Source organism: Engraulis encrasicolus, chromosome 9 (genome assembly GCF_034702125.1).
Source record: "Engraulis encrasicolus isolate BLACKSEA-1 chromosome 9, IST_EnEncr_1.0, whole genome shotgun sequence".
NCBI classification, from domain to species: Eukaryota; Metazoa; Chordata; class Actinopteri; order Clupeiformes; family Engraulidae; genus Engraulis; species Engraulis encrasicolus.
This window is the reverse complement of record NC_085865.1, coordinates 24,677,966-24,703,141: the sequence shown is the minus strand read 5'-3', so window position 1 is coordinate 24,703,141 and position 25,176 is coordinate 24,677,966. Positions and strand designations below refer to the sequence as shown.

The window sequence follows — 25,176 nt, the reverse complement described above, 5'->3', positions numbered from 1 at the left end:
CATAATAATCATACCCACTAATAATTTTGAATTGGGGATGGGGTGGGGGGTCGAGGGGAGTTTTCTGCTGTGGACAAACAATGGGGCCATTTTCCCTCAGCAGCAGGCAGGCAGGCAGGCAGGCAGGCAGGCAGAGAGGCTCAGGCTGTATGGAGCGGAAGAGACATCCATCCGTGGCTGGTCAGAGAGACAGGCAGAGAGAGAGTGGGGGCCCCTGGATACATATGGGCTGCCGAGAGCACAGCCTCTTCGCTCGTATGTTAGTCGATTTGGAGAAAAAACGTCTCCTAAATGTAATGTGATGTATGTTATGTAATGCAGTGTAAAAGCAAGAGACCCAGCAGAGCATCAATGGTCCATCACCAGCCAAGAGAAAAAGTACAAGAGAAAGAGAGAGGGGGAAGAGAGAGAACAGTGAGGAGGATAGGTTGACAGAGACAGAGTGGGGGGGCCCTAGATGAACGTATGTGCAGCTGAGTGCACAGACTTCCCTCATCATGAAACACAGCAGCAATGGCCCATCACCAGGCTGGAGAAAGAAAGTGTATGGGAGACACAGAGAGAGGAAGAGGGATAGAAAGACAGACAGCTACAGGGTGGGGGGCCCTGGATGTATGTGTGCAGGCGAGAGCGCACACTCGTCCCTCAGCAAGAGACCCAGCAGCAATGGTCCATCACCAGTGTACGAGAGAAAAAGAGGGAGAGAGAGAGAAACACAGAGAGAGAGACAGACAGACCGGAGGGTAACGGCTCACTGGCTGGAGTGGTTTTCTCACGCTCCAGGGTTCTGCCTTGGGCCCGTTTCTCACGAGAGACATGCACTGTGCCAAGAAAGTGAAGGCAGCAGAGAAAGGCAGAGTGAGCGGTGTGATGGAGGTTGTGCGCGCGGCGCGCGTGTGTATTTGTGTGCATGTGTGTGTGTGTGTGTGTGTGTGTGCGCGTGTGCGCATGTGTGCATGCGTCTGTGTTTGTTGGGGTGCAGGGGGCTGCTGTAGAAAGAGTCCATCATCCATTCGTGTCACTCACCCCTGCTCATGCTATATGAACCTGAACCGGCAAGGCCCTGGCCCACCTTTGAGAAACAACAGACAAAAGAACAAGAGCAAAGGAAAGGCAGGGACCGATACAGATGCAGAGGACTATAGCTTGTGTGTGTGTATGTGTGTGTGTGTGTGTGTGTGTGTGTGTGTGTGTGTGTGTGTGTGTGTGTGTGTGTGTGTGTGTGTGTGTGTGTGTGTGTGTGTGTGTGTGTGCGCGCGTGTGCGTGTGTATATGCAACATGTCATCGTGGACTGGGTCAAGTTGTCATGTGAGAGGGTTGCTAGCAGGGCTGTGGTAGTATGTGAAAAAGTTCCAGAAAAAAAGGCAGAGGCCCATGCTCTGTTCTAGAAGGTCACACGCACATGGGCACATAATATACATACACATTCATAAAGGCTCAGGCTCACATATACATATGTATAAAGGCACACACACACACACACATACGCACACAGAAAGCCCACAAAACAGTCTTACAAAAGCACACATACACACACATGCGGAAGGGCTCTAGGGCATGAAAGAGAGCTTACTCTGAATGGCCCACTGCCATACATTCATGAAACACACACACACACACGCACACACACGCACACATGCGCACATCCAGACAAAAACACATTGGCCCACTCCCTGCAGCCGTTACTGAAGTGGTGACATCATAGGTTTGTGTGACACTGGCCTTTGTGGAAGGATTTAACCCTGTGACCTCTGGCAATAATGTGTTTCATGTGTCAGGGGAGAAAGGGCCAAAACTCACGCGCACACACACACACACACACACACACACACACACACACACACACACACACACACACACACACACACACACACACGCATACATGCTTGCCCGTGCGCGCACACACACACACACACACACACACACACACACACACACACACACACACACACACACACACACACACACACACACACACACACACACACACACACACACACATGCATAATATGATCGTACACTGCTAGCTGGTGGTCTACCTACTTTTTAACCCTTCCAGGGAGGACAGGTGTGGTGGTGAGTCAGAGCAGTTCATGTAAAGGAAAGTGGTACACCATTGCATTGCATTGCACTGCACTCATGCTTGAGATGCCCTGATAGATGGTGCTATGTTTTGATAATTTTGATAGACCTGTACATCCAGTGTTGGCACGTGAAGGGGTTAATGGGGCACCGTTGAACTGCACTGCTGTTTGCGTCATTTGAGATCACTGTCAGCCATTGCTATGTTTTTGTATTGTTTTGATACAGACAGTGTTGACATATGTAGACATAAGTAGGACACCACCATTACACTCCATTGCTGCTTGTATCATTTGAGATGAGTCACTTCTGTGTTTTGACTAATATACGTAGAGCGTAGACCCTTAAGATAATGTTACACGCTTTTTAAAGCAATGTTTCTGGGCAATGATACTGCAAGATGTTGTCTGGGGGACTGTTTATCACCATTTCATTTTCATCAAGAGAACTTGGATCAGCTGCAGACAACTTTTTTAAATCATCCCATCAGAAAATGTGGAATCAATCATGTTGTTGCCTGGCAACATTGCTCAAAAAAATTGCTGTGTGTCGGTGTGACAGTGTTGACAAGTCTGGGCAGAGCAATTAAACAAATCACCTGTCATAACAGAGCTAAGCATAAACCTCAGTGATCAATGATCAATCGACAAACACATGATTATTAGTCGCTGATTTATACCACAGTCTTTATCTTATTTGTGAACTTTTTGTTATTCTGTGCATTCCATTGTGTGTGTTCATGTATTGGTCGAAAGCACAGTACCACAAGTGTTCTCATGTGATTCTGACCCGTGCAGCCAATATAAGAAGATTTTTTATTCGAGGTTCTTTCATCACCCCCTTAATCCTCATCGTGAGAAGAATCAACATCGCCATTGGTCAATATGGACTAATATTTCATCATCAGCCCTACTCAAGATAATGGTGTTGAATAAATCCTGTAAAGTCTGTTCTCAGACACCATAGAGTTTCCTCTGTCATAAACTTTCATTGAATTGGCTGCAGTCCCAATATATAATTCACACCATAAATCTTTATCTTCACTTGTGTTGAAACAGCAAGATATATGATTTAAAAATGTAACATGAAATCCCCAATTTGTGTTTATATGGCCCAACAGCTTACATAGATAAGCCTTCAGACAGTATTACAACATGGTTATAGCGTCCAAATATAACCTGATGTGGGTCAACGATCGCCGTCCTCCCGCCCGGTCTGTCTCATTGGTACTCGTTCAACTGTTTTCCGGTTAGCCCTGACAATCATGTCTGTTACCGCTCGCTGCCTTCTCCTCTCTTCTCCCCTTCTCTTCTCTTCTCTTCTCTTCACTTCTCTTGAATAGACCTTCTCACAAGAGGGCCATTTATCAAGGCCTCCTCTTTTTTTGCTTTGCTCTGCGTCTGAATAGGTGGAATTACTTGACTTGACTCCTTGCTAATCCAAAATGTCTGTCTTGAATCCTGGGAGAGGCGTCGTCTGTGTTGGTTTGCCGTCTCGCAGGAGTGCCTCGTGTTTGCTTTTGCCTTTCGCCAGAGGAAGAGCCGTGCTGACAGTTGGCAGGCCCTCCCTGACGGAGATCTATTTATATTAACGAACCGCTTAATTGCCCTTGCACGCTCGCACACACACAGGTTGACTGGAAGGTCTCTGGTAATTGCCTCAATGCTCAGTGCCTGGAGTATGTAGTGTTAGCAGAGACGAACATGTGCAAGGCTGTTTCAGGTTATGATCATGTTCCTACTGGTAAGAAGTTTGGCAGACTTACTGTAGTACAGACGCTAGATCTCTCATCAACACTATACGTGTTATGCTGAGCCTTCAAAGAAAGTGGTATATGGTATACAAATTCCCCTTTGAAATGTTGCTGCTAATCTAAATTCCCCATAGCAATTAAAAAGTCTACAATGCTGTAAAACTGACTTTAGGGGTTTACAGCATCTTTTCAGTGCTCTGATGTTAACAAGCCAAATCTGGTTTTCCGATTAGTGAGTCAGTTCCAAACTTTCGTTGTACTGAACAATACAATGGGTGCACTGCACAAACGCCCTTTTATGTCAAGTCATTAACACAGCACAGTTAACCCGAAAGTGCCTCGCAGACATACAGGAAGAAATGAAGGGTTTATTTGCAAAACGGTCTATCTCCATTTTTTTTACTTTTGCATTTTATTATTGGAAATGACTGTTCAGAGGTCATATCACCCTTGTGTGAATTCTTACCATTCAAATATTTTGAGAGCATACTTTTTAAAGCTATCTAAAATGCATTTTGCAATGCATTTCAATGGAATGCCCAATACAAAAACATCAATTTCCCAACATTCTGTAAAATGGAGATACACCGTTTTGCAAATAAAGCCTTCAAATACAGTTCACTAAAATAGAGAAATGGATATTTTAGTTAAAAAGAGAAAGAACCATCAATGCATGGGAGAAAAATGCTAGTATTTTATATTGCCTTGTCTTCATCTGGCCTGCTCATAGCATGTGGTTGGTGACCCTGAACAGCACTGGCAAAGTACGCAAAATGGCAACTTTTGGCAGTCAGAGAACTGGATTTTCCATCATTTCAACATAGACCACAATCGAGCATAACTCATCACAAACTGTGTCTTGCTGTCTCGTGCAATTCCATATAATCATAAATTCTTTGAGATGTATGTAGTAGTGCACAAAAGAGGGTAAAGGAGAGGGAAATACTTTATTCCTCAGGAGGCCTCAGCCATCAGTTACAGTATCATTGCTTGCATTACAGTTTATACCATTACAGCTTGTTAAACTAGATTTAGATATGCAACGTATAAGGACATGAGACGTTTGTTTCACAGTGTCTATTGAATACAAATATGTGGAGCAAGCAAATGTGGAGCAAGCAATGCAGACAGGGGTAAACGCCAGATGAGTAATGAGAGCCAAGGGAGTGAGGGAAAACGACCAGTGGATAGGTACAGAATGAGTGGGAGAGATACTGTACTGGGGAGGAGAGGAATGGACATCATTAGTGAAGAGACAGAGAAAAGACACAGTGGCAGACAGTCAGAGAGAGAGAGAGAGCAATTGGAGTGGAGATGGAGGCGAGGAAGGGGTGAGCAGAGTAGTAAGAGAGATAGATAGAGAGAGAGAGAGAGAGAGAGAGAGAGAGAGAGAGAGAGAGAGAGAGAGAGAGAGAGAGAGAGAGAGAGAGAGAGAGAGAGAGCAATTGGAGTGGAGAAGGGCATAGGAGAAGAGGGGTCTTGGCTGGTGCTTTTCCAAGTCGCTCCACTGTGATAGGATAATGACGGGAGGGCCATTGTCCTCTTCTTGGGAAAGCAGAGGAGGTAGAGAGAGAGACAGAGAGCAAGAGAAAGCCCCTGGATGTGGGCTCATTTGAAAATGACTGTTCTGTTCTCTTCTGCCCGGGATAATATTCTCTTGGCACACTCTCCAGGAATGAAAAAAGATGGACTCATGACAATGCAAAGACTAAATGAACCACAACACAGATGTCTGCCCAAAAAAAACAAGCCTGCTAGTGCTAGTGCTAGGCTTCAATCACAATAGCGAGACGTGACAGGCTTCAAGTTCAAATGCATGCAGGTTACATTGCGTTGTCTCGTAGCCTGCCATTTATCAGAAATCAAAGAGGACACTTCCCAAGGCTCTGTGCTGTGGTGGAGTTAGGTTCCATGATCAAGTTTCAGTCAAGGCTTCTCTGTTGCTCTCGTTCTCTCTCGCTCTTCCTCAATCACTCTCTTTTTGTTGTTCTCTGTCTCCTCTCTTTCTGTCTCTCTCTTTCTCTCCCCCCCTCTCTCTCCTTCTTTCTTCTTCACTGTACCTTCTCTCTCTCTCTCTCTCTCTCTCTCTCTCTCTCTCTCTCTCTCTCTCTCTCTCTCTCTCTCTCTCTCTCTCTCTCTCTCTCTCTCTCATGCTCTCTCGCTCTCCCTCCCTCCCTCCATCTCTCCCTCTCACTGTTTTTGTTTGTCTCCTATGAGGATGAGGCCTGTGGGACAGTTTCTCGTCCAACCATCATATCCCAATCAACATTCTTCCTCCACAAGCACTCCTCTCCTTTCTTCATCTCTTCAGAGTTCCCACAGAAAACACAAAAAGGCAACAACGGCGACAACAAAAAAAACTCAAAAGCAAACAAAAAAGAATGGGGAGGTGAAAAGCGAAAAATAAAGGGAAAAAAGAAAGAACCTGCACTGCAAACCTGTTGGGCTCCATGGCAACGGTTGGCACGGTGTCATGTTCTCCCCTTTTGTCTTCCCGCGGAACTCCACAGGCAAACCTGGAAAAACCTGGGTGTCCTTCCTCCCTCCCTCCCTCCCTCTCTCTCTCCACTGGGGTTGGGTGGGGGGGGGGGGGAAGCTGGCTTTGGGGGGGGTTGGCTGGGGAGGGAAGTAGTGGAGCAGGGGGGGGCTGTATTGTTTGTGAGCACGTTTGCAAGAACTGATAGGATCACGGCTGCTCGCTCGCTCACTCACACGGAAGGTCATTTGCACTTCTGGCCACGCGATGGTCCCTCTCAAAACCACTAAACAGTGCAGACCGGATGGATGGAGCTCAGGACTTACGCACTCCTGCCAAAGGCGACACACAAACCTTTTAACCCAGAATGGTCAGACTAGCACATTCTCTGACTCTCGCTCTCTCTGTACGACAGCTAGATAGATGGATAAATGGGTGAATGGATTGTTGGATTTACTTGATTTTATTGATCCACAGCTGGGAAAGTGTAAGAATAACTGGGGTAAATATTTAGACTTGTCAAAATGTGATTTTCTGGTCATGGCACACATTTCACCCCTTAGGGAGATTAGTCCAATAATAATGGACATCTTTATACAATACCCATGATAATTCGCCATGGAATTCACCACTGGTACGGAGCCAGTGAGGGGAATTTCGCTGGCTGTGCTGACGCATGTTTAAACCGCAGATCTGAGGAGCGTTTCATTTTTGTGGAGAAGAAGCTGGCTGCCTGGACCCCTAGCTGTGCTGCACTGGAGCTACACCCCTGAATCATATCTCGTTTCAACCCTTAACAAGTTGAATGAACTCTATCTTAGACCATATGGGATTGCAGTGTTGATTCAACACTCAAAGAATTGAATTCAAAACTTAAATCAAATGGGACCATATGTTCTTAGAACAAACATAGTGAAAACTTTGCATTTTTTATTTACTGGGGGTCCTGACCTGCACTTTGCTGGTGCCATATCCAGGAATCATATCCTATTTTCCATCAAGTTAGTGTTAATCCAACCCTTTGAGTGTTGAATTGACCCTTAAGACACTACTCCTGTTAGCTGTTACAAGAATGGCAATGACCAAGTCGTAATGTATTACTAAAGGCCTTGTGCACTGTCATAGTGGTGTAGTAGTTACGTTTTTTCACGGACTATTACAACGTCCCAGTGGGTGGGATGGTGTCTGGTAAGGGGCTACAGTTTTATGAGTCCTGGGCTTTGCGTCCTTGCTGGCTGGAGCCATATCCCTACCCCTACATCATATTTTCTTCTCTCTCCATTACCATCCATTTAATGTTAATTAAACACTATCACGTATTTGAATTATCACATAAAGAGTTGATTCAGCCCTACTTTACAGCACATACAGCTTCACTTTGTTAATCAGACACTTCAAGAGTTGAATTATTGCTTAAATCAAGTCAAGTCAGCTTTTATTGTCAATTTCTTCATATGCACAAGGAAATTGAAATTGCTTTCTCTCTCTATACTAGATACATCTATACCAAATTTGACTAATATTTAGTGTTGAATTAACACTGCATTTTTGTTACTGTGTGGGCCCTGGGCTCTGCTCCCCTGCTGGCTGGACCCACAGCTCTGAATCATATCCTGTTTTCCTTCTCTCTCCATCACCATCGTTGGTCCTAATGTGTCACAGGCCGTTACAGAGCCACGCTGATGATGACAGGAACAACAGCTAGGCCAACGGCGAGAGGAGAGGAGATGGGGGCTCAAGCCAAAGTCCATTTGTCACGGCTCTCTGCCTGCATGCCTGCTCGCCTGCCTGCTCGCTTGGTCTCTGGGAACTGCATTGCTGCCGGGCATGGGCTTATGAATTACTCTACTGGGACATGGGACAATAATTGTCTTTGAGGACCAGACAATCCATTAGCTTGACACGCTGAATATTATTTAAAAAAGTTTGGTTAGAACATCTTTCGGTGCATGGGATCCCCAAGTTTCTACTAGACTAGTGGTTCTTAACCTTTTTTTTTCTCAGAGAACCCCTTAGGTGTGCCCAAGACGAGCAACACACCCCCAACCAAAACTTCTACACGTGAATATGCACAAAAAATGATTTGAGTGATTAATTACAATGATTCTTGCTTGAGATATTATTCTATACCTTAATGCATTTGAATGGGGATCAACATATGTTTTAATTTGGTTTTGATTTGGCCTAATTACAATGTTCCTAAGCAGCATTTTGGTCACAACCTCAGCACAAACAAAATTCCACGCACCCCCTGCAATCTCTGGCACACTCCCAGGGTGCATCCCAAGTTAAGAACCACTGTAGTGGGCTTGTATGAGGAAAGTGGAGTACTCTGATGAAAGTCTGCCTGGTCTCTGGGAATAGCATTGCTACTGTGCTAGAGCAGACACTGGTGGCTTATCTGTGGGGTTCTAGGTAGAAAGTGAAGTAGTCTTATGAGACCCCAACATGATGACAAAGAGCATTGTGTTGTTAAAAAGGTTGTGATCTGCAGTGACTAAAATACAGTGAAGGTATTTGTACAGTGTATGGATATATCTTACTTTTTTCTTTTTCACACTTTTGTCTTTATTAAGCACCAGTGGTAATTACATGGAGATGACTGCACACTTCGTGCATTTTACACCCCAATGTGTCCTCATTTTGTACACAAGTTAGCACTTGGTTTGCTTTGTTTATTGGGAAGAAGAGTCATCATCCACATATAATAGGATGCATTGTTCGTAACTGGTTTCTCAGATTTTTTTCTTTTCCTGAAGCCATCTGCCTGATTAGAGACCTGTGGTCTAAGCCATTACTGTAATTTAAGGAGTATTTACAAGCCATTACATGTATAAACAGTTCTTCAGCAGAGCCCAAGATGAAATTACTATGTTTTCCCTCTAGGGGGCAACCTGCTGCTATCTTGCTGAGGGGATAGAGGAAACAACCCTGCTGTGATTGCCTACTGAGTCCTGGCTGTGTGCACAGTTTTGATAACTGCAAGAACAAAAAAAATCACACCCTTTCTTCTTTGCCTTTCTTCAATATTTTTTCACCCCTCGTCTCTCCATCTTCTTCTCCTGGTGTAGTATTTCACCATTATTTCGTAATGACTACCTGGCTTCCACACACACATTACCTTTTGCACTCTAGCTGTTACATCAGACACTCGATGCCGGGGCTTCTGTGCCTCTGTGTTCCCGTTTGAGGTGCTGCTTGAGATGGAATTTGTCTGGAATCCTGCGGTCCCTGCCCTGTATGGCACTTTCCCCCCATTCTCCCTCTCTCTCTCTCTCTCTCTCTCTCTCTCTCTCTCTCTCTCTCTCTCTCTCTCTCTCTCCCTCTCTCTCCCTCTCTCTCTCTCCAGTGAAGTGAAGTCTATTGAACGACGCCACCATTAAGAGCATAAATTCTGAGGGTCAGTGTGAGCTGCTTGCTACGTCTGCTCTGCTCCGTGATCAGTGTGTTCCAGCGGACGTCATGTTTTTGTTTTTGATAACAAGGCCGTGCGTAGCCATGGCACTAGCAGGCCAGCCTCGGCCTCGATGACGGAGCTGACGCACAGTATGAGTACATGCTGTTCCGGGATAGGCTCTTTTGGTTTCTGTGAGAGAGAGAGAGAGAGAGAGAGAGAGAGAGAGAGGACAAGAGAGAAAGAGGGGGAGAGAGAGAGGGAGGGAGAGAGTGAGGGTGGGTATAAAGTACTTTATTGGACTAATTTCAATACATTAATACAAATCTTCTTAACTGGGCAGTACATCGAAATTGCACAATAGATCGAAAGAGAGAGAGAGAGAGAGAGCAAGAAAGGGAAAGCAAGGATGGAGCTGGTTTTTCAGCTCTGGCTGTTGAAGGGCATTCAGGCGCAGGCCCATTGAATGATCACAACATTGTTTCATGTGTTTTGTGTGGGGTTTTTTTTTTCTCACCATGAGAAAACTCTGTGCAGAGACTCCCTGTAACAAGTCGTTGCCTGGGCAGAGGGCTCAATACAATAAGCCATGCCTGTTGTTACGCAATTCCTCAGCAGCTCCGTAAGCTTTCCTGGCATGACTCTCTCTGTCTTCCCTTCTCTTCCTCCCTCCCTTCTTTCTCTCTCCCTCCTTCTCTTTTTTCTCCACCGGGCTCCCTCCCTCCCTCCCTCCCTTCCCCCTTGCCTGCCTTGCCTGCCTGCCTGCCTGCATGGCTCCCTCCCTCCCTATTCCCCCATTCGTCCTGGGCCGCTAAGTCTGTCTAAAATAGCAACAGGTTGTGTGAGCGTCTGTGTGTGTGTGTATGGGTGTTGAGCGGGAGCATGTGAAGCCGGCTAGCGGAGGAGCCAGAGCAGGGCCCTGGAGAGGTCTGGAGCTGGAGAGCGCTGACCAAGAGAGTGAACGAGAGAGGGGGAGAGAGAGGGGCTCTCTCCCAGCTACACTCTCCAAACATGCTCAGTTTTATGTATTTCATGCGGACAATCTTTCAGGTAAGGGCCTCCTCTCTACCCCCTCTTTCTTTCTTTCTTTCTTTCTTTCTTTCTTTCTTTCTTTCTTTCTTTCTTTCTTTCTTTCTTTCTTTCTTTCTTTCTCTCTATGTATCTCTTCTACATCTCTTTCTTATCGGCCTCTCCTCCACCCAGTCGTTCTCCGGCATCTGCTCTCCTTTACCCATGCTCGTGATGCCGGTCCTTGCGCAGGTCGGCCACTGCAGCAGCTGTGCTATATACACTGGTTGTTTATGTTGAGTTGTCCTGAAGTGGTCTTTCCACATGCCTGCGGTGATTTAACGCCATGTGGGCCCCCGCTTCTCTCTCAGGTGGATGGTGTCAGTGCAGCAAAGGGTTACCGTCAGGTGTTTGTTTATGTTTCTCTACCTCTGATGTACCTTATCAGTGATTTGCATCAGTGCTGAGTGAGCGGGTGGTACAGGAACAGGAACGGAGAGGGTTATTTGTCATTGCTCTCTACGCTTCTCACAGAGCGCTCCTGTTTACACTTTCAACAGTTGCTATGCATTCACCGGGGCTCCACACAGTGACTTAATTTATGTCATCTGACCTCTCGGGAGTGGAAATGTCATTTTTTTTCTCTCTCTCTCTCTCTGGCCGCTGTTTAGTTTGCAAACAAGGCTAATTCTTTGTAGCAGCAGTCGTGTTTTTTTTTTACAACGCTGGGGTGATCTCGAGGTCTGTTTGGCACTTGGCCTTGACTTCATTTACAAGGTCAGGCTGGTCAGAAATACGTGTGACCGAGTGGTGGGAGGCACTCCATTCATTAGAGCCCTGTCAGGGGGCTTTTTAACACATGCAAAGTCTTTCTCTAGCTTCGAGAGCTGTAGATTGCCAAAAGAGAGGCGCAAAGAAAGGGAGCTGGGTTGGTGTGATGGGGAGGTTTAATGGTTGAGATTCATGGAACTGAGAGAAAGAATACAAAGAGAGAAAGAACCATGGAAAGACACAGTGACCTACAGTATAAACGGCGAATTACAGTGGCATCCTCAACACTTTGGCCAAGATTACTTGCTTACTTTCTTTCTGTTCTCAATATTCTGTACTCTTTTTGTTGCTGAGCTGCCGACCTGGCGCACACCCTCACCTGTCGCCGATTAGACCACCTGTGTCCGGCCTTTTCCAATACACCTGACCAGTACTTTACGCTGACCTCTGCACTTCTGGACACTGACCTGTCTGTTCTCTGGATTTGACCAGCAATACTGTTCAGCGGTTGTTGATTGGATTGGAATGACCAAAGCAAAGCTTATGTTTTGCATCTGGTCAGTAATGGAGGTAATGAGCCTTGACCCCCACAGAAGCAGGTTAAGTAAACATGTCTTGAAGCCACTGACTGACCGCCTAAGAGCTGCTGGCAGCAGAGTCTCCTGTTGTTTGTGTATAGAAACTTGAGAAGTTAGTCAATACAAAATCTTTGTATCATTTCTGGGAACCTAGTCAAGATGGGAGTTCTTTGTTGTCAAGGTGGCAATCTCTGTCCGTGTCCATGTCCATCTCTGTCCATTGGAACAGTATTGATCAGAGGCCGTTTATTGGATTCAATGACCCAAAGTCTGGCCGGTAGCAGAAGTTCTTCTGTCCCTGATTCCACAGAACCAGGTTAAGGGAGCAGGTCTTGAAGTTGCTGACCATCGCAAGGCGATTAAGCGTTTCCAGCAGAAGATCTGTTAGTCAAGATGGGTTGTTGCATCAGAGACACGTGACTATCATCATTTGAAAGGCTACAGTATGTTGAGGAAATAGGAAATTTCATAGGAAATGTGAGTTGAAATTCTCCAACAATGAAAAGCTTAAATCATTTTTCAAAGCACCTTTTGATATTGCATCAGCACAAATCCTTTGTCTTTTAAAGGGACACAGGGAGGTGTTTGTTGTTAATCTAGCCGTTTTAACTAAAATGCTGGGGGAAACCCCATTCTGCATCTCTGCCAATTGGATTTTAGCAACAATATAGCTCAAAAGATGATATTTGATTGCATGACCCAAAGCAAAGCTGACAGTATATTTTACGTCTGGCCGGTAGGGGAGGTTCTTCTAGCCCTGATCCCTCAGAAGCAGGTTAAGGAAGCAGGTCTGAAAGCCACTGACCGTCTCAGGGGTGCGATTCTGGAACGTTAGCTTTGAACTACAGACGTACTTTGTAGTTATCTACTTACTTCAAGGCGAAATCCGTGCATTTCTCGAAACCTTACTATTCCCACAGTAAGCCAAAAGTAGTGCGGCTGCTTTCCTGAGTCCACACCGCTACTTACTTTCTTGGCATTGCAGTGCGTGACCAAAGAAGCAACAAGAGATATGCATGATTGCTGAGTCATGATTCGGCTGTTTCCTCCTAAATTCAGTGCGTGAAGTAGAAAGCAATAATGTACAACCACCACCAGCACATTTGATTGGATGTCACGACACCGTGACTCCGCTGTTTCCTCCACAACACACCTTGTAATTTCTTTGTGAAAAAACACGGCTGTGGCATTACAATCTGACACCAATAATGCACCAATAATGCAATATTATCTGCATGCCGATTGGATTTCGTTTCATTCCGAGGTGTAATTTGTAAAATATTTGGACAATAAAGTTGTGGTTACTCCCAGAAAATCGTCTGTTAAAGTGTCATATCCCTGAGAAATTTTCGCGCAGATTTCATTCCATAGCCTAGTGGTATTCACGCTTGCATCCCAATGGGAAAACAGAAGCCACACCGGTTCGAATCCACATGGTTACAGTGCCACAATTTTGGAAATATCTGGCAGAAATAGATAATTTATGTTGTGCATTACCAACACACACGTGCAGCCAAGGGAAAATGTGTTACACTGTAGGGTCCAAAACACGATTTCACGAGTTGTTGTCAACATGCTGCACACTGGTTTCGAACCCGCGTGGCTCGCGTCTTCCCATTGATAGGCAAGCGTAAATACCCCTAGGCTATGAAATGAAATTCGCGCCAAAAAAATGTAAGTAGTTGACACGTAATCCAGCGCATTTCCGGGAGAAACCAATACTTTTTTATCTAAATATTTCACAAATTACACATCGAAATGAGACGCAATTCAATCGGCATACAGCTAAAAGTATATTATTAGTGTGGGATTCATCAGATTCCAAGGATATGACGTTTTTTTTCCACGAACAAATGACATGACGTGAATTTGTGTTCTGAACACTCTCACAGCTGTATCATCACTTTGTGTGCATGTCGATTGATTTTCATCGCTTTTGCACCACAGGATTAAAAGATATTGACACATTTGTGGTCAAATATGTACTACAAGTTTAGCTAATGGGTGGAGTCACGCTCTGAAGTAGACTAGCGCTGTGTGTTACTTGGGGTGGCTGAGGTGATGTCTGGACTCAATGGATCTACTCCAGCTGTACTTCAACTTCACTGTCCAGATACGGATAGGAGGCACCTCACTTTCAAAGTCACCACTACTTCAGAGTGCACATTACTCCAAGCAGTAGTTACTTTGTGTGCTAACGTTCGAGACACAAGAGTTAGCAACTTTTATAGTATTTACTATGCAACATTGCTAACAGACTAGCTGCTTCGCACTTTGAGAATCGCACCCCAGATCTGCTGACTACAGAGCATTTGTTAGTCAAGGTGGGTGGGTGGTTAGCTGGGACAGTATGAGAGACATGTGACTCATCATTCGATAGGCTGCGTTGTGAATTTTCATGAAAAATCTGAAATTAAATCTACCCCAACAATAAAAAACTTAAAACATCTTGGCAAAGCAACTTTTGAAATTGCGTACACCTGTGAGCTTAATACAAATTCTTGATTATTTTTCAAGGGACCTAGGGAGGTGTTTGTTGTCCAGGTCATGCGTCATGACGGTGAAGTACTGGGGGAAACCCCACCCTGCACCTGGATTTGAACAGTGGTTCAGCAGTTGATTATTGGATTGCATGACCCAAAGCAAAGCTTACAGTATGTGTAACGTCTGTCCAGTGGCAGAGGTTCTTCTATCCCTGATCCAACAGAAGCAGGTTAAGAGAGAAGGTCTTGAAGCTGCTGACCGACCATCTCAAGGCTTTTGACAGCAGAGCATGTGCTAGTCAAGATGGGTGGGGGGTTTGCCGGGATGAGAGACATGTGCCTGTCATCACTCAAACAAGCTGTGTTATGCATTTTCATAGGGAATATGATATGAAACTGCCACAAAATAATGAGCTCATACAGTTTTTGTAAGCAACTTCACAGTACATTCACAGCACAACATTTTTCAAGGGTGTTTGTTTGTGACTGCCTTAAATTTGTATTTAGCTATCACCAAAATGGCAATGACCAAGTCAGAAGTGTATTGCGAAGGACTCTACAGTGACTGCTACGGTGTTCCACTGGTGGAAAGGTGCACATTTTGAGGCAACCTACAGGTATAAAATGCTGAGGAAAAGCCTGGACAGGATGTGGGTTTGGTAGAAGTTACTCAGCTGAGGAGAGGGCCTGAAGGGTTTTGTTGGCTGGCCGAAGGCTCCTCGGCTCTCCCCTGCTCCTCTGTTCCTCTGGCCGTGTTTGAGGCTGGCCGCCAATATTCAATGCCACACATTCCTTGCCTGGGACAGTGGCTTATAAACACATCCACACAGAGACACACACACACACACACACACACACACACACACACACACACACACACACACACACACACACACACACACACACACACACACACACACACACACACACACACACACACTCTGATACACACTGTTACACAACCGCACATACGCAAGCACATGTGCGCGTGCACACATGCACGCGCACACACACATACACACACACGCGCACAGATTACACAAGTGAAAATACTCAACTGGATGTTTGTTCAGTTGTCAAGAGAGGAATTTGATTTCCGTGCTCCGTGCCCAGTCACACAGAGACAGCCCAGTCCCAAATACAGTACAGTAGGATCACCACTGTGTCTCTGCTTGTAGTGTCTTGTGGTGTGGTAAAGTGAAGAGACAGCTGGTGCAACATCTCTATGTGTGTGTCAGTTAGGAAGATGAGGCTTTCGTTTAGTGCTTTCGCGTGCCAGTTAAAAGGAGGGCCTGTTTTCATTTCATTTCATTGTGCCCGTCTGGTCCAATGGGGGAAAGTGTGTCGCCATGCATTTTTTTCCAAAATGAGCGTGAGGGACGTCCCAAACATTTCAGTATGCTTACATGCAGCTGTCTGGTGGTTAAAAACAAATTGTAGTTTACTGGGTGACAGTTTATGAACAGTTGGAAGTTCCAATGGACTTCTATTTCTGGCTGTATAAACACTGACCAATTTTTTTTACGCTGCTGGACTTCTGGGGATTGAGGCTGTAGTGTCCTGAACACTGATCCACTTGGCAGGCATCTCGCTAGACGTTTCATGTGGCACATTACCCTGACTTCATGATTCATGTGCCATACAGTACGTATGTTTCTATGTACACAAGATGGTGTTCATGTCACTCTGTAAGCATGCAAGGCTTCACTGGTTACATGACACTTCACACAGAGAAATGGGTGTACTACTCTGTGCCTAAGCTTGTTGCATCTGCAATACTTGTTGCATTGGAAAAATTACGATTTTAATACAATGTACATTTAATATATGTGTGGTGATGTGTGGGCTGGAAAGAATTTATACCCCCAGGTACAAAACTCATTTCTTCAGATAAAAGATGGCAGAAAAAAACCTAAAGAAACCCTTTTATTATGGTAAATTGTACCTTTTAGAATACACATAATTATTCTGCAAAAAGGTCCTGCTGGTGTGACAAGCTTAAGGCTACTGCCTCCATTTCTTTGTGTGTAATGACAGCACGCTGACCTCTCGTGTGTTTTGTATTCTGTTCAGGCTGTAGCTTCATTTGCTGTCACTCTTGTTCCTGCCGGATAGTATATTGTCAGGATTTGTTTGCCCCATCAGTGCTGACGTGAATGATGAAGCCTTATCTGCTGTGGGAGTAGGCCGCGCTATCGATTCTGTCGCTGAGCCAGTGTGGAGAGAGAGAGCGAGAGAGAGAGGGCATAGGGATGAATACCAATGCGCCTCTTAATCCTGGCAGATGGCAAAGGAATGAAGTCATCGGAGATAGATAAGGTCTCAACAGCTACTGTTGACTGACTGACCTTGCCACACAGTTAAAAAAACTGCAGTGTTATTTCCAACACTTAGAGAGAACACTGGGACTCCAACAAGTGTTGCATTTACACTGCAAATGTACTGTGGCACTGTTATTATTTAACCTTACAGGCTTGACCTTTGGTGTACAGTAATACCGAACAAAGGTTTGGAAAACAGACAAGGAAAGAGATGGATTGAAGAAGTGAGCCAGAAGGGCTAATCAGCACGTGAGTGACAGGAGACGCTTTTGACCTATGCGTTGCCTTTGCCATAATAACGGGCATGTGAGCGCCTGCGCAGCTGGTAGTACTATTATAATGGGCATGTGAGCACCTACACCGTGGGTATTACCGGGACTCGGAGCTAGTCCTCTTGGTCACGAGTTGCTTGCCCTCCTTCTCTCAGGTAACCTGGTTAATTTGGAAGTAATCCCCTCCACACAAACCGCATGCACATATCAGTGTCTTTTCATCTCCCCCCGCTGCCCCAGTCTTACTTCCTACCGCAAGTCATCCAAAATTCAAGCTGGTGCAATTGGATTGCTAGTTTTAGAGTAGAGGTTGTGTGTGTCTGTCCACAATGCAGTGAATATTCCGAATGTGGGGCAGCATGTAATCAACAGAAAAGGCTGTGGTTGCTCTTGATTCATGCCATAGAGTTTGGCATGGTTTGGCAAGACTCTCTGAGGGCAAAGAGCTTTTCAATCATACTGAGGTTTCCATGGCGTCAGTTTAAGACTGAATTCCAATTTGGTAAGGTTCTGGGTACCACAAAGACAAGCCTTTTTCATTTTCCAGCCTTTTTTGGTAGATTCTCTGGGGTGCATTATATACTCTATTGCACTGCTAGTCTTAGAAACAAACATTCCTAAATCCCCCCAGTTGTTTTGCAGAAATGGTCATTAAAACACAGCCATGGAGTTTGGCAGGCAAGCCGGAGTATGCAGCGTGTCTGGATAAGCCTCCTGAAACCACCTCTGCCACTCACCTGGAATGAACTGGGACTTTGCTTATGCACTTCTGAAGAGTCAGTTCAGGTATCCTCCCACAGAAGACTTAAGGTTCAAAGGGGGGATTTTTTTGTTGATGTTCACTCAGAGCTTTGGTGATGGGAATGCCCATTTAACCTAGCCCAAACTTTTCTGACCCAGAAGTTTCAGCCTTTGGGGAGGTGGGCTGTGTTTCTTTCCATCACCATTTTTGGTGGTCCATGTCATTTGTTTTTCCAACTGTGTGTACATGACTTTGCACATGTATGTCAATGCTATTTCCCCCCAGAGGCACTTCTCAGCGTGGTAAATGGCCACGTTTTAGGATCCCCCAGTCGGACCGGGTAATGCATTTACAAGCCCCCGGCTGGCGTTAATGTGAGGTTTTATAGGGCAGCTCTGGATCTGCTGGGTTCTCGATTAATTTATGGGCCAGCCGTATACTGTAAGCAGATGGACGTTGAGAAATTGGCGTTGGTTTGGCCTCGCACACAGCACATGTTTGCTGTGTTAATTCAACACCTACAGTACGCTACAGGGTAGGACCAGCTAGAAGAGAGTGTTCGATTGAACTCCCAAAGTGTAGAATTACAATTGCATTGTGAAATGTACACAGTGCACACAGGGTTGCTTTCAAAAGTTTAGACGGAGATTGTGAGTGTGGTTCAGTGGAGTGGACTGGGCTGGGAGGGTTACATGAGGGTGTTGCTGGGGTGATGGGGTGTGCTGTGGAGTTTTTTAGGTCACCCACTTGTCTACAGTCTGGCACTCTGTCAGAGGTCTGCACTGAAGTGGCATTGACTGATTGACTGGCTGACTGGTTTCGATGAGGCCCGTGCCCCATGGCTGCACTTAGGAAAACCAGCATATCATAATGGACGCAATCAGCTGTAGGAATTTTGTTCTGTTTTTGGAATAGAATAGAATAGAATAGAATAGAATAGAATAGAATAGAATAGAATAAACGTGGTATTGCCAAACCCTCAAAATAGTTATATCCATAGGCTTGAAATATGTAAGCTTACATTGTATGGAAATGATAATCCAGTGGAAGCTTATGGGTGTCTTAAAGGGACACTGTGTGAGATTTTTAGTTTTTTATTTCCAGAATTCATGCTGCCCATTCTCTAATGTTACATTTTTCATGAATATTTACCACCACCATCAAATTCTAAGGATTCATTTAGACTGGAAATACATACATGAAAAGGGGGATCTTCTCCTTGGTCCGCCATTTTGAATTTTCAGAAATAGCCATTTTAAGCTGCAAAAATGACTGTACTTGGGCCACACTATAAAATATTAGTTTATTACTTAGTAAACTTTCATGAAAAGGTAAAATTTGGCAATAGGCGACACAGTTTCAATGAGCAGCATAGTTGCAGTACCTTTTTTGACCATTTTCTGCACAGTGTCCCTTTAAGTAAGGCTAGAATATAATAGGATACCTTTTTTGAACACCATACATGTGCAATGAAGATGCAATGAGATAGAAAGCATTGTGTCACTCTGAAGAACAACATACAGTATGCTAGTATACGGCATGCAGGTACCTTTACCCAGGAAATTCTTCAGTGACTCCTAGAACCTGTGATCAGGCACTTGGTATCCGGTGAGGGGGAAATGCGATTGAAGCCCAGGCTCTTGTGTTGTTGGATGGTTGGTGACAGTTGGCAGGGGTAGTCCCAGATCCATGAGGTGCTTGCGCTCTTGTCACCTCTGTCCTGACTGTAAACATGCAGTGCAGAATCCATCTGGCCCACTTTGATGCACGTGGCCCATGGAGGGACTCGAGCTGATCGTATCTAGACAGATTGGGATTACAGGACTGCAGATTGCAGCCAAGAGCCCTTTGTACGATAAGTAGCTGGAGACAAAGACAGCCCAGATGTTTCTTAGGTACTGTAGCTCTCTGCCCTCCCCAACAATTAAGAGTAGAGTAGAGTAGAGGATCATTAACTCATTGGCTGCCAGCCATTTTCATAAAAGAGTACCTCGGAGTGCCAGCCATTTTTCAGCATTTTGGGTGTTTTTTGGAGGCTCACAGAAAATTGAGTTCTGTGTCTATGTCAACACCATACCTATCAAAACACAGATTAGACGCTCATCTGTCATCAGAAAAAAACGGTGTCTCTCTACCCCTTTCCGTTCTTTCATAATCATCTGTTGAAATTAAGTGGAATTCGCCAAAATGCTGCTTTCTAGCCAAAAAGCTGAGAAAACGCCATTTGAAGTAGAACTATAACTGCAAACGTTTTTGCCCGTAATGGCATCGTCCTAACAACTCCAAACCTATCAGCTGCTATTACACAGTCTTCTGTCATCTGTAGCCTGAACAAAAAGATCATTTGTATGACCTTTTCAACCTAATATACTGAAATATAACGGGGGGACTCGAAAACAAGGGTGTTTTGGTTTAGTTGCTGGCGCGCAGCATGGATCATGACAGCAGTTGCCCCTAACTCCGGTAACTCCCTACCTCTCCCTCTCCCTCTCCCTCTCTCTCTCCCCTCGTTGGAGAACGAATCACAGCTGGTTTATTTCCTCCAGAAATAGTACCGTGTTGTGTCTTGTGGGGAGGGAGGCAGGTAGGCAGGCAGCACCGCTTAGCGTAGCTTACTGCAGCTTCTTTGGCAGAGCGGACAATTTGCAGATTGATGATTACTGTCATCATGGTTCTGCTATAGTGATCTTGTCATATATTGTTCAATGAATTTTCTTTTGATAAAGTACTGATCACACATCCAACATTTCACAAGCCGATTGGAGTGGTGAATGCTAGCTGGTCTGAGGCTAAGTGCAATGCTTTCTAATGTGAGCTGAATGCATCTGACCAGACACAAAGGCTACTCTGTTCCAAGAATCTGCAACCCCCCTGTCTTTTTTTGATGATACAGTAAGCTGATCATACTATACAGATCCATAAAAATAACTGTGGATTGAGTAAAAAATAGTTGACTTACCAAGGCTCCTTTATTTAGGCTTAGTTGTAAGTTGTTAGCGATTTCGAGCTAGCTAGCGTAGCAAACTTTATACCCAAGTTACCTCAGTTGGGACACATCACCACTAGTCCCGTGCATTCTCCTGTTAGATGATATTTTGTAAGCAACATCCTGATGTTGTGTAGGCTGATCACATTATCCAAAATGAAAGGTTGTCACACAGATCATCTCATGGTGTATTTTGGGCAAGTTAGCTACAATGCCTTCTAGCTAGATAGCAACAGGGGATTGTATTTTGGTCATGAGAGGAAGGTTTTTTTTTGGCCAGGCTCTGACACTAAAATCAGTAGCCTACCTGTGTTAAAATCAGAGGGCAAGAAAGTAGACTACTGTCACAGGTGCTTTACTTTCAAAAATGATTTTGCTATGCTACTTTTGAGATTATATTATAATAGTAAAAAAGGGGTGTTTTTGTCTTGACATTTCATCTTGCTCTGAGCTAAAGCCCTGCCTTGACTGTTCCTAAGGACACTTCTGCCACCTACAGGAACAGTTAGAAAATGCCTTGAGGCTTGAAATTCATACAGAAGATAGGTCAGACCGTCCTCGAGGCCTGGCTGTAAAAAAACGCAATTGTCGGCGAACGACGTCGAAGGTAGGGGGCGTCACTATTTGAAATGACGTCATTCGACGGCCAAGGCAGCCAATGAGTTAATCCCAAGGGAAATTCAGGTGTCCAGTAGCATACATACTACATGAATATAGAAAAACACACAAACATTACACACATCATTGCACATATTATTCACCATGTATACAGCATACGCTTACATGCATGTAGAATTTAGGTAAAATGATTACAAGAATGCACTGTGCACTGTACACTTATTTATAGTGTTTTTTGGCTGTGTCCTTTGAAATGGTAGACCTATATTGTTTTTAAATTATATCTCTTTGTGTATTTTTTTTCGAGCTTGTTAATGTCCATTTTTGCAGATGGCAGTTGCTGTTTGTTACCAAGGCCAAGAAGATAGATACAAGGAGAGACAGTCCAGATGTTTCTTATGTCTCTCTCTTGCTTTCCCCCAACGACACGTGGAGAAGAGTAACACCACTGACATACACAACACTGTCACTTTGTGGAACTACACTGGCTTCCTCTTAAATTACTGCCATGCCTCATCATAAACCTCACACTTGAGAACAGCATCTGCACTCTAGTTAAAAGTTAAGGGATGCTGTCTGTTCAGACACTACTAAAGGAAATGTTAAATCATTCTAGCAGCTGTTCATAGATTTTTGCTACATGTATGAAATAATGTCTTGTAAAATTATTGCCAAATGGAACCTTTTGGGGAACCGCAGAATATGGATATACAAGGTGCAGGCAGGCGATGCCTGGTTGTTTTGGTTGGATAGAGTGGCTGATAAGTACTCAGGGTTATCCTTCTGGAGTGGTTTTAGGGAATCCAAAGCTGCATAATGATCTCTGTGGGGAATCTACCCGCAATTACATCCTCTTTTCCCTGCTTAACAGGCCTCTCCTCCTATACTCTCTGCGGGGGCTTGGGAACTCTGCAGCTTGTCGTTTCCTCAAAAATATTTTATGGCTTGCGACCATGGTAACCAACTCTGGGTCAATAGCGTCAAGTGAAAGTAGATGTAGATGATAGGTCTGAGGCAATGCTAAGCGTGTTTACTGACAAAGCCGTATGTAACGGGATTGAGTGGCCTCGGCAGGGCATGAGCGGTTGCCAGAGGACGTGGAACCCGGCTCTCATCTGCCCTCCCCCACTTATGCCTCTGGCATAATCTTATAGGCCACCTCTCACAGGAAGTGAGGTGAGACAAAGTTTTGGGTAATGGTGCCAACCTAACGGGCCTCCGCCTCAGCCTGCGTGTCTTGTTGAATAATAGTACAACATAGCTTAACTGTTATTCAAGAGCTTAATTCCTCAGCGCATTAATCATTGTCACCCTATAGATGTCTATCAGTCACCCAAAAGGCCTACTGCCCTACAAAGTCATAGAGATATCACAATTGTGTCAGAAGGCAGAGAGGGCACTTGCAGTCTAATCTCAAATTAGCCTGATATACACAGCCGTTAGGCTGCTCTAGGCAGTTAGAATTCTTACTAAAACAAGGAAAAGACACCACATCATACTTAGGTCACTACACTGTCTACCAGTAAAATTTTGAAAAATGTTGAGGAGTTTGAAACTCTTCTGAGAGTTAAAAGTCACTAAATGTCTAAATATGTTGTAGATTCGCAAGAACAATATCATCCTAACCGTGCGATCACACCGCCAGCGTTGAAAGCGTGGAAAGATGCGGAAGTAATTGACTTTGTATGGGAGAGCAGGCGGCAGAAGTGTTAAAAGCCGCAAAAGCGTTTCTAGAGCCGAGGGCGTTAAAAGCAGAGGGCGTCAAAAGTTGAACTTCATCTAAAAATATGTCCATAGGCGTCAGCCAATGGAATGTTCACATTTTTCTAAACCCGAGCTTCGGTTGGTCGAGATTCCTGGTCGAACGCTCCAGGTTGAATCGTTTGGCGCGTTCAACGCCCCTGACCTGTGCTTTCCAGGCAGGAGTCACAAGCGTTGTTGTAGCTCTTTCAAAGCCGGCGGTGTGATCACACGGTAATAGATGTCTTAGATCTTCAGAGTCTCTTCTACTGGTTGTGCTAAGGGTTAGATTCAGACAGGGTGACATGACATTTAGTCATTATGCTGCCAAATGCTGGAACCAGCTTCCTGTCTAGATTGTAACTGCCCCAACAGTATCTTATTTTTAGATTAGATAGATTTTCATACTTTTTGCGATAGTCAGTTACCTATAATACACAATACTACTACCTATAAGCTTAATATGGTTTTTCTTCACCCTTCTCTTTCTCTACTCTCCAGCACATTGAATGACAGTTTTGTATGATAATTTGCTGTATAAACGATATTGATATTGATATTTGTGCAACATGGTAGAAGCACAATGAGCTTGCTATGAGTCTGCTTGAGCTTGCTATGAGTCTGCTGCTCGTAAGAGAGTGTGAGGCAAGTGAAGATGACTCCACACGCCTTCGCATGGCTCCCGCTGTTGGCTCTGAAACGGGCGAGCTGCTAAAGACACTGATGTTCGCTATCTCGAGGCCTCCCCGTCAAGTCTGTTCTCTCGCCCCCTCACTTACTCACTCACTCACTCACTCACTCACTCACTCAGTCTCTCTCACACATGCTCGCTCACTCCCCCTCCCCAGCCCATCCAATCTTGTTTCTGCGATTTAGTTATTTTTACTTCCCATGGAGCTATGCTCCGGGCCGCTTACATGAGAATCAAAGCAACACAAACACATCTTTTCCCATAGAGTCTCTCCTTGGTATCAGAGGGGTTTGTCCATCAGAGGCTGAAGTTGGCCTTGTCTTGCTGTGGCCAGTGCACGCATTTATCATCCGGGAAGGCCATCACTGCACTGCACTGCACTGCGTTTGGCAAAGAATCTTGTAAGGAGGCGACAGATTCAGTATCGAGACAACAGGCTTGCAGATCAGTCACATGCGAAAGAAAACATCCTTCCCCTAGAGTCACTAACACGGGCTCGAGAGGTACATGTGCTTTTCTGTACTTGGATCTGATCTTTTCTTGTGTGTACTGTCACAAAAGTATGCTGCTTCTTTATTTGCAAAATTATTTTATCCCTTAATATCTGTTTTGTGGAAAATACAGTGTGTTGCTTCTTGGCTGCAAGGCGATTTTGTGTATTGAGACATTTTTGGTACATAGGTAACAGTACTAGACAGAATGATTAGATGCAAACCCTTGTCCGTGAAGCACGTAAACTAGAGTCTAACAATGAATCGGAATCATCAAGGGATTGTTGTGATTGGATTATCTCGATTACACAGACACTTGCCAGGAGAGAGTCACTTTCAGCTGGGAGCTTTATTGCGATAAATCATCCCATTAGCTCGAGCTTTTAAGTGTAGATAGCAAATCTGACTACAGTAATTATATTTATTGTGTATCTCCCTAAGGGAAGGGGCAGAAATGAATTTGGCTCCTTCAATGCTGGCCCTCTGCCCAGAGCAGAGCAGAGCAGAGACATAAAGGCTTGTTTGTGTCTCTGTCTTTCTGCCTCCCTCCCTCTATCATTTTCTCTGTTTCTCCTTGGGCTATGCGTTTTTTGGGTAGCATAAAACATGAGCTCTTCTGAATTGAAATGGGTAAATGTTGACCTTTCCCGCTTTGCGCTGCAGGGAGTGCTAAGAACCATTGTCGTGCTGTTTAGTGTGTGCCATAGTTGCCCACGGGAAGGTCACGTGAAGGTCATTCCCCCAATCTTGTCTGCCATTGGCCAGTTCG

General features: G+C 44.8%; 1 protein-coding gene across 6 annotated transcripts in view; it reads left to right on the top strand.

The window, feature by feature from the left end:
- The window catches only part of arhgef4 (Rho guanine nucleotide exchange factor (GEF) 4), a 187,741-nt gene that overhangs the window by 37,180 nt on the left and 125,385 nt on the right, over positions 1-25,176 (top strand). The window contains exon 1 of one of the 6 annotated variants that reach the window (XM_063206814.1): positions 10,492-10,756. The exons of 4 other annotated variants lie outside the window; for them this stretch is intronic. In XM_063206814.1, coding sequence (XP_063062884.1) covers positions 10,718-10,756 — 39 coding nt within the window. In that variant the 5' untranslated portion in view covers positions 10,492-10,717. Of the gene's footprint in view, positions 1-10,491; positions 10,757-24,231; positions 24,420-25,176 lie in introns of those variants that run through there. One more of the 6 variants, XM_063206817.1, reaches the window with a different exon arrangement.